Source organism: Clinocottus analis, unplaced genomic scaffold, assembly GCF_023055335.1.
Source record: "Clinocottus analis isolate CAN_PGR_092001 unplaced genomic scaffold, fCliAna1.0.p SCAF_12, whole genome shotgun sequence".
Taxonomy (NCBI): domain Eukaryota; kingdom Metazoa; phylum Chordata; class Actinopteri; order Perciformes; family Cottidae; genus Clinocottus; species Clinocottus analis.
The window spans coordinates 7,110,931-7,120,339 of NW_027175843.1; the positions used below are offsets into that span (position 1 = coordinate 7,110,931).

The following is a 9,409-nucleotide window of genomic DNA, read 5'->3' on the forward strand; positions in this document are numbered from 1 at the left end:
TCTGATAAAAGCATCATTTTAGCCCCAGACAGAGCATGAAAACAATACTTAAAAATGGACACAGGCTAAGTTAAATGTAGGTCAAATAGGGACAATAATTGAATTCAGTGTAGATGTGGCCTGCTTGCTGTCTATAAAGGTAACAGAGCAACATTGTAATTAACCGTTACAGTTTAAACTCAGCTCAACTTTATCGACTGACCTTTTTCTCTTCAGTGTAAAAAGATGAGGCTGACGTAGTTACTGTTTCATATTAAACAAATCACATGTTGTGGATTTTGTGCCATTGATCCATGTTTTGTATTTACATTTGAGGTTAGAACAAAATATGAGGATTAAATGCAACAGAGAAAGAAAAACATTGTATTTTTTCACAATTATAGAATCATATTTATGAAAATACTAACAGGCAAAATCGTAATGTCTTAAATCACAAATAAACTATATTAGACCTAAGCAGCCCATTTAGATTACTGTAGATGGTTTGACCCTGTTATCTATGACATGACTGACTCAATTATGTAATAATTTATAAATGATGTTTTTTAGTTATGTTGTTAATATGTGCATATACATTAATACTTCAAGTCCCCAAATGTATAATTGATATGAATAGTGTATTCGTTTGAGCCCATAGTATGTGTGCACTCCAAAGGGATTTAAATATGTTCTGTACAGCTAAAATAGAGTGGGACATTATTTTTGGCCATATAATAAATCATTGACTTACCATGTAAGCAGTATAATTATGATGGGGATGCAAAAGTATAACTTTTTTCACACTATTATGCACATATTGTGTCATGGATTGTTTCAAACTCAGCCAGTACAGACTCATATTTCCCAACATATTATACAATTAATATTTTCCAAATGGACTTCTCTAAAAAAGTCTCGTTTGAGGACTTAATGCGTTTGACTGGGCAATCCCGAAGACCTCCGGGAAATACCGAAGCCCGCGGTGTCTTCTGGGAAGCTACTAACTCGACGAACCGCCATCTTTCTTTTTAGAGAATTAGCAGGGCAAAACAACAACCAGTTTTGAATGATCATTTCTCCAAAACCGAATCGATGAAGAAATTCCTCTTGATCATTTATTGTAAATAATAAGTTTAAAGACTTGCGGGTGAAACGGTATTCCAGATATTGCCAACATATCGGTCATAAGACACAGTAGTTTGGGGTAAGCGCTCTACTAACGCTAGTGGAGGTGGGCAACATGGGCCGATCTCGGAGCCGCAGCTCGTCCCGGTCTAAACACTCCAAAAGCAGCAAGCACAGCAAGAAACGGAGCCGGTCTCGGTCGCGGTCTAAAGACAGGGAGAGGTCCAAGAAGCGGTCCAAGTCCCGAGAATCTAAAAGGAACCGTCGCAGAGAATCTCGTTCCCGTTCCCGGTCCACCACAGCCTCGACCCGCAGAGAAAGAGCAGCCACGCCGCCAGAGCGCCTCGACATCTTCGGCAGGACTCTGAGCAAGAGAAACGCTTTAGACGAAAAGCAGAGGAAGGAGGAGGAGGAAAGAAGGGCAGAAATGGAAAGACAAAGGAAGATGTAAGTGTATTTCATCAAACGGCTTTGGACTTAGTGTTACAATGTTACATAACGCTGACTGTATTGAACCGCAATATGTGCTAAGCTAATTGCTTGGCTAGCTGCATTCAGTTGTGTAGATCGCGTTAGCTCTCTACACTAGCAAGCTAGCCGCCAAACCATGCTAACGTCAGCTCTACAGGTCCCTAGCTGCACCGATGCACTGCAGGGCCAGCTCACCTCTACATATGCATTGTACCTTCAGTTTTAGATGAATTATGAGGCCATTTGAATTTAAAATAGTTGACAGGTTATTTTATTAAACGTAGATTATGATGTGTAGCTTCAGTTTGTACAAGGGATATGGAGTTATTACTTTCTTTAAAACACAAGCACAACAGTTATCGTCCTTGCTTTTTTGTCCATCTGTTATTGCCTTAGCCTGTCACTGAATGTATTACCAGTGCCGCAGATTCCAAGACAGGTCACTAGCCATCCAATAGCTCTATAACTGGTTGTATATTATATATTAAGACATCACTTTGACAATACATTGTGTAATTCATGTACAATTTAATGGTTTGAAGAAAAAAACAGGGGATCAAGTCCCTATCATGAATGAACCTTGAAGGTGTTTTTGGTGCTCCTCTGATTACATATCTAATTTTATTTTTTAAAAATACATCCCTCGGAAAAACAATTGTTTTCCGATGCGTTGCATATTTCAAGACGTTTTTGTAGATAGGCATTAAAGTTAAAATATTCTCAACTTTCCAGTGGTGTACTTCTCCCAGACAGCCAATCAATAAAACCAAGAGGCAGGCTTTACTACTTTACTTTGTGCTTGCCAGCTAGTTAGTTTTTTTGCTTTAGTTGTACTAATATATCCATCATTGATGAGTTTATTTCGTTTAATTATGTGTTTACTTATCTGACATGCACAATGCAGGTACATATAGGCACAAACAGGACAGTTCCACAGGATAAGTCAGCTTTCATGGTCAATATAGCACACACATTATTTATTCAGTGGATTACATTTACTGTCAGCACTGACTGGCCATCCACATATTCTGTAAAGCACCGCCGTGGTTGCCACACATGACTGCGGCTTGTTTATTGCCTGCTGTTAGGTTTAATCTGTTGGACAGGGAAACTGCTGTTGTGAAGGTGTGTGTGCTAGCCAGAGGCACACAGACACTTGAGATCTAAGCTGCTGCCTCACACCTGGTCGCCTGATTGGCTCTTCTTTTACTGCTTAATGGCCACAGGGCCACTTAACCAGGTATACCAAAGTCAATATCACAACACAGACCTGGTCGAGGAGGAAGGACTTGGGCCTCAGTTGGGTAGAGTCTCTGGTTTCCCAGTGCCTGACAGAATGAAATGAGATCCAGGCAGGGTAGGTTGCATGTTTACAGTTGTGCGACAAGCGATGTGACAACACACCTCCCAGTTCTTAATAGCATTCTGTTGAGGGTGGGGAAAAGAAAGAACAGTAGGTAAACAGGATAGGTGATCGACAAAAAGATACTGAAAGGGGAGTCGACCGCCCCAGGAGGAGAGGGAGGACAGCCGAGACGGAAGCTACGCTAACCCAGCTAGCTCCTAAGACTGTTTCACTACCCAGCCTTGTTGTGCCTGATCTCTGGTTGCATGAACATAAGATGAATAAAGAAAGACTGAAGGCTAACCCATCAACACAAGGTTGTGCTCACATCTTTAGAGATCTGCATCCTGGATCAAGCTGCACAGGTCTCTGCCTACATACATTAATGATGCTCGGGGCTCAAACAAAATCAAATTTGATGGACAATCTGTCCATATTTTTTCATGTCATAGTATCAGCCTAGGTAATTGTTCATTTGGTGCGGTTACATTCCTCCTGATGTTAATTAAAAAATGCACTGCAGGAATGTTCTCTTTTGTTTCGTCATGGTTTTCTGTTGTAACAAATGCACTACAACTGCATTTTTTTGCACAGTGACAAAAAATGATCCTTAAACTTTGACCTCTCAGTCGGCTACTGTTCTGGACAGGCTCATTCATTCCTAAAGGAGAGTTGTGTGACATTGGAAGCTACCTTTCTACACATTTTGAATGCCTGGACTTTGCTCTACTGTATGTAGTCAACCTGTGATTTAACCACAACATTGTTGGTTTTATATTACAACATGTATAAATGGGGACACGTTAAAGGTGTTGCGTACTTATGACTAGGGCTGCAACTAACGATTATTTTAATAATCGATTAATCAGTCGAGTATTTTTTCGATTAATGGGATAAAAAAATAAATAATTTTAAAGCATTAATTTGCAACCTTTTATTACAAAAAGTGCAAAGCATCTTAAAAATCAATAATTTATAAAGAATAAAGAAATAAAAATCAGAAAACTTAACAGGATTTGTTTGAACGTAAGAACTTGTTCTCTACACACATGCACAGACACACACACTCACAGACATGTACACTCAGACACACACTCATGCACAGACACACACTCACAAAGTACACACTCAGAACTCAGAGAACAAGAGATGATAATTCCAGAAGTAACCACTCAATGTGTCAACGGGTAACTTACGGACTGCACTTTACCTAAACAAAGGTTTTTAATTAACGTTAGATATTGAACTCCAAATCCCAGCAGCACTTCCTCTGCATGAAGCCACATTATATCAGACTGTTGAACGCAGGTCTGCGTTTTGCACCTCAGAGGAGATATTTATGTGTTGCTTCTCTTGAAACGAAGACGTTATCTAACCCAACAGTTCAAACACGAGGAATGAACGACTAGCTAGCGAGCTAACGACAACGGTTAGCCCAGCTGTTAAGTTATTGTACACGCAACGTGACTATGCAGACCTTTAGTCTGCTGCGCTCCGCTGCACTCAACTGTTTTGTTCAATACTCAAACATCCCCGCGACTTACTGAGTGACATAAGGATCGTGCGACACAACGAATCAATAATGAAATGTGTTGCCAACTTTTTTAATAATCGATTTTTATCGATTTTATCGATTCGTTGTTGCAGCCCTACTTACGACATGTTAAAAGTTAAATTGTTTTTCTAATCTGCAATAAGCCCATGTCCATTTCATCAAACCACTGGCAAACTGGCTGCATTTTCTTATATCATAACTCCTCAACATGTACTAAGTTCCCAATTCCATAATACATACTACGTATTAACGTTGTTATTTACTGTTTTAGTATACGGTTTTCCAGGTAAATTATAGTCTTTCACTGCCAAGTATCAATAGTAGTTGCTATTACATTTCTTTTCTTCTCTTTAGAGCACACATTCACTATTTACTTTAATGTATATACATCAACAGCACAATGCATATAGTGTGAACACTATGCACTATGCACCCTAATCTATAACTTTTGAAAGCACTGTTTGTAGACTCTTGAATATTTGATGAATAAACAATCTTACTCATGAGCCACAGAACTCCTGACGCCTTATTATCGTGCTGTGCTAGCCAACCTTTTTTGAGTCGCTACTGCCAAGAATGGTCAGGTGGGTGTTGGCCACCTCCCAGGTTGGTTCAATCTGAACAGGAAGCCCTGAGGCATTGCCCAAAGTGCTCGAGCCACTGTGTCCAGGACCTTTCCCCCCCCCCTGACATCGCCAAAAATCCCCCGCCAGAAACTTGTGTGCAGGCCCAATTTGACTATCCCAAACACAAAAAAGAGAAAAATCTGGCCTGGGCCCTTCTCCTGCATTATAACCATGAGCTCTTGCATTTAATGGGGAGTGACCACAGTGAGCCACAATGTTATAGCCCCGTGGTTGGCTCTGCTTTTAGAGCACGGTGATGGTGGAAAAGCACATGACAACATGGTTTCAGCATACTACAGCAAGGCAATGGAATAAACTAAACTAGGCTCACTATAAGTCAAAAGTATTGCAGTGTGTGAGACTGGGACAGAGGTCACCGATAGAGCTACATCAGGCAGAAATATTGCTGCAGATAAAGTGTTCCTGTGTGATTTTAAATATAAAAAAATAGGTTCTCCATTTGTGCTGTTAACTCACCTGCCTGTTTTGTTTCCTGTCTGGTGTTTGTCTTTGTAGATCAGCTTTATGATGAATCCTTTTCATCACTGGTTTCCTATGAAGCGTCCCTCTTTATGTTGCGCATTCCTCTTTTCATCTATTTCTTTCCCCCTGTCCTCCAGCCGGCAGCAGGAGATCGAGGAGAAGCTGATCGAGGAGGAGACGGCACGGCGAGTGGAGGAGCTGGTGGCCAAGAGGGTGGAGGAGGAACTGGAGAAGCGGAAGGACGAGATCGAGCGGGAGGTGCTGCGGCGTGTCGAGGAGGCAAAGCGCATCATGGAGCGGCAGCTGCTGGAGGAGCTGGAGAGGCAGCGGCAGGCAGAGTTGTCGGCGCAGAAGGCCAGAGAGGTAACGCTCGGTCGTTTGGAACGCAACCCCTCCATGTCCTTTATACCTCCCAAATCCCATAACCCCTGTCTCCATCTCCTTCCTGGTCACCTGCTCTGACTGGTGCCTCTCTAAGGAACATTAGGGGACAATGCAGGTGGAGGCACATCCACCCCTCCAATTTACTTTCAGAAGGTAATCTGGCCATGGTACAAGTTTCACTGCAGGGACGGTATACGCAGAGCCTGGAAGTAGCCGTCCTGCAGGGAAATTAAGTTCTTAATGGTTACAAAGCATTACCATGAATTTCATGAAGTGTCGGTGTAACTCTTACTATTTGAAATATGTGAGATGAGAAACTCTGCACATGAACTGCAGTGCATGATACTCACTGGGGAACAATGCGACAAATTCATCAAAATAATGGCACTTTGTACAACTTGTGCACAGTCACATCTCCTATTTCTCAAAATGATGGCGCCCCAATATCTATTCTATATTTTCATGCAGGCTCCTAACAGGTTTTGCACTGAGGGAATTTGGGTTTCTCTCAGAACTAAAGTGGCAATTTAGGCTTTAAGGACGACGATTGCTGTTAAACACTTAAAGGTGGATGTTGCCACCATTTCTTTTGGCTTCTCAAGGGGATTTCCTAACTTGCCAGTGAGAGTTTTGCCATGGCAGAGTTACATAAATTCACTGTCATCTTTTTCATAAGTTCTTTTCCTGGTTTGGCTTGATCTTTTACTTTTGTTGTTAGCTTTTTTGATAATATGTAATAAACAGCTTTTTGTAAGCACTTCTGTTTTACAGTCACCGTCTCTCTACATTAATGGCCAATTTCTAACTTGCCAAATGGCGGAGAATAAGCACTATGTAATATAGGCAAACTCTTTTAATCATCCAGGCTTTAGTTTAATTTCAACCTTATCGTCGTTATTATGCATTCCTGAATGGACCCTTACTAGATTTTAAAGTTTGCACAAGACCTTTTGTTTCTTTCTCTTCTTTTGGGTTTTAGAGAAAGGTAGACAAACCCTGTCTCCCCCCGACTTTCTTTTGAAAAGGGGGTTTGTTTATACTACAGTAATAATGCACTGTGAACGAGGGGGGCAGCTAAAGCCTAGTGACCCTGTCTTGCACAGGGACCAGCCAGTGGCTTGGTACTAATAGGGTGAGAAATGTAGTCCGAGCATGCCCTCTTGACCTTGTGGACTTAGTCGCTCGCTTCTCCCCTGACGTATGCTTTGTCTGTACGCACTGCTCCTCTCTTTCTAAGTCTCCAACTCAATCCGAGACACAGTTAACCAACGGAACCGGTAGAACTCACAAGGCCCTTCTTTAACCAAAAGGTCAGCCTTAAGGTATTCAGCTGAAGAAGCGTCAATCTCATTCCTCTTATATGAGCTTTTGAAACACAAGTAGAGATTTCCTGTCTCTGTTGCTCTGACATTTTAAACCAAATTTGATGTGTAGAAATGTTAATCACATATTTTTTTAATTCACAGACAGTTTTGTCCTGTACAGGTTTTCTTTACCACCCCCTTTACCTTCTTTTAACGATCCTTGTTTTGGCAATCTTCTGTTAGACCTCATCTGCTCTTGGATACATAATGACGGACCACTACATTTCCGGTTTCCTGTTTGACAAGGTTAACTATCTCTGGTCTAACCTTTCTATCTCCTTACATATAAATATATATTTTATACAGTTAAACAGCCTTTTTCTCCTTAGAAAAACCAATGTACTGTGTTTTGTACTCATAACTTGCTTCTCCCATAGGGTTGCTGCCAAGTTTGATATTGTTATTAGTAAATATATTTTTGTGTTTTTTTTAATTTATTTATTTTTTAAAACACAACTTACCTACTTCCTAACTAGCACTTGACCTGAGCTGGCCTGCAGCCTTTCAGCTCACCTGTGACTTTGTCCTGTACTGTAAGTGTTCCGTGGTCCGGTCCTCCTCGAGTACACACAGATGCCACTTTGTACTGTATGCGCCTCCACCCTGCTATCGTCTCAGTGGGGACTGAGCCACTGTAAAAGGAAAAAACAAACCCCCATATAAATGAATGAGCTGTGGCTGCAGGCACAGGCTAAGCAGTACAGAGATCAGAGTTATAAAGAGGAATGCTGCAGGCGCGGTATGGCAGAATCCCCCCCATACCTACCCACCCACCCCAGGAGCGCTTCTCTGTCTCTGCAGGGGCCACACAGTCCGGACGAGACAGTAAATATTCAACCGTTTAATGCCGAATGCTTTCACCAGTTGTGTAGGTACACAGGCAAGGAAAATGCGTAGGTATACATGCATTGGTGAGCCAAAACTATTCCCTCTATTTGTATCCTTTTTTTTCTCTTGCTTATGATGATATTAAACAAATATGTCTTCTACTTATGAGTGTGATGAGTGGGTTTCCCCCTTTTTTGAAGTATTGTGTTTAAATTGGAATGTCTTTCACATTAATTCAGTGAGTGCCCTAGATGTGGCTTAACTTAATTGTTTTCTAGAAGGGTATTAACAGCAGTAAAGGGAGGGGAAAGAAATTTGTGGGTCCAATTTTTTCCTCACAGTTTCCTTACGCTTATTTTATTCTTTTGGCCCCCATTTGTATTTTTAAAACAATTCAGCATGACTGCAAAGAATGCCACACATGGTCATGTGTGAGAGGCTGAAAAACTTCTTTGTGGCGTAATGAGTTAGTTGTGTGTGTATGTGTGCTGGTGGAGAGAGTGTGTGTGACAATTAGAAGGCAAGTGTGTTTGTGAGTGTGTATGTACATAAAGTGCTTTGTGGCTGTAACCTGTTCGTGCGCTAACATGGAACCGTGTCACCCGTCTAGGAAGAAGAAAAATCTAAGCGGGAGGAGCTGGAAAAAATCCTAGAGGAGAATAACCGCAAGATTGCCGACGCTCAGGCCAAGCTGGTACGCCCTCCTCTGTGAATGCAAAGCTGCTGCTTTTCTGCCTATTTTTGTGATGCATTTATCCAATTTCTGTCAAATTCATAACCCTCAATTGAATAGTTCTTTATCACATACCAAATGACCTAAAACTATTTATCTTCTTATAATGCTTCAGCACATAATGTTGTCAAAGATCTTGAAAATCAAGCTTGTATAACTTTACACAAGCATTGGGTTGATTTCTTCCTCGAGCCACTGTTGCGTCATATCGATATCCACAAATAATGTTTTGTCGAAACGAAACAGTTCTGATCACATCCACTGATAAGATCATTTCGCTTCTAAGTGCAGTAAGAAAAACCAACACACGTCATGTCTGGTTTATGTGCTTTTAATGTCACATATGTGTCTTTAATTTTAACTCTGTCCTCCGCTGATTGAGACCTCAAGGCTTTTACCACAACATGACTGAATAACTTAATAGTCTTTTGGCAAGAACCACTTCTATTGAGTGACTTTGCATTGATGGTTATCAGTCTGCGTTACCAATCCCGTGGCTTTTCTTTCCTGTTGGCT

General features: G+C 41.2%; 1 protein-coding gene across 1 annotated transcript in view; it reads left to right on the forward strand.

Moving 5' to 3' along the window:
- Window positions 1-991: 991 nt before the first annotated feature.
- The window catches only part of arglu1a (arginine and glutamate rich 1a), a 10,152-nt gene continuing 1,734 nt past the window's right edge, over window positions 992-9,409 (forward strand). Inside the window, exons 1-3 of the mRNA XM_068572295.1 lie at window positions 992-1,551; window positions 5,722-5,947; window positions 8,771-8,854. Coding sequence (XP_068428396.1) covers window positions 1,220-1,551; window positions 5,722-5,947; window positions 8,771-8,854 — 642 coding nt within the window. The 5' untranslated portion in view covers window positions 992-1,219. The remainder of the gene's footprint in view (window positions 1,552-5,721; window positions 5,948-8,770; window positions 8,855-9,409) is intronic.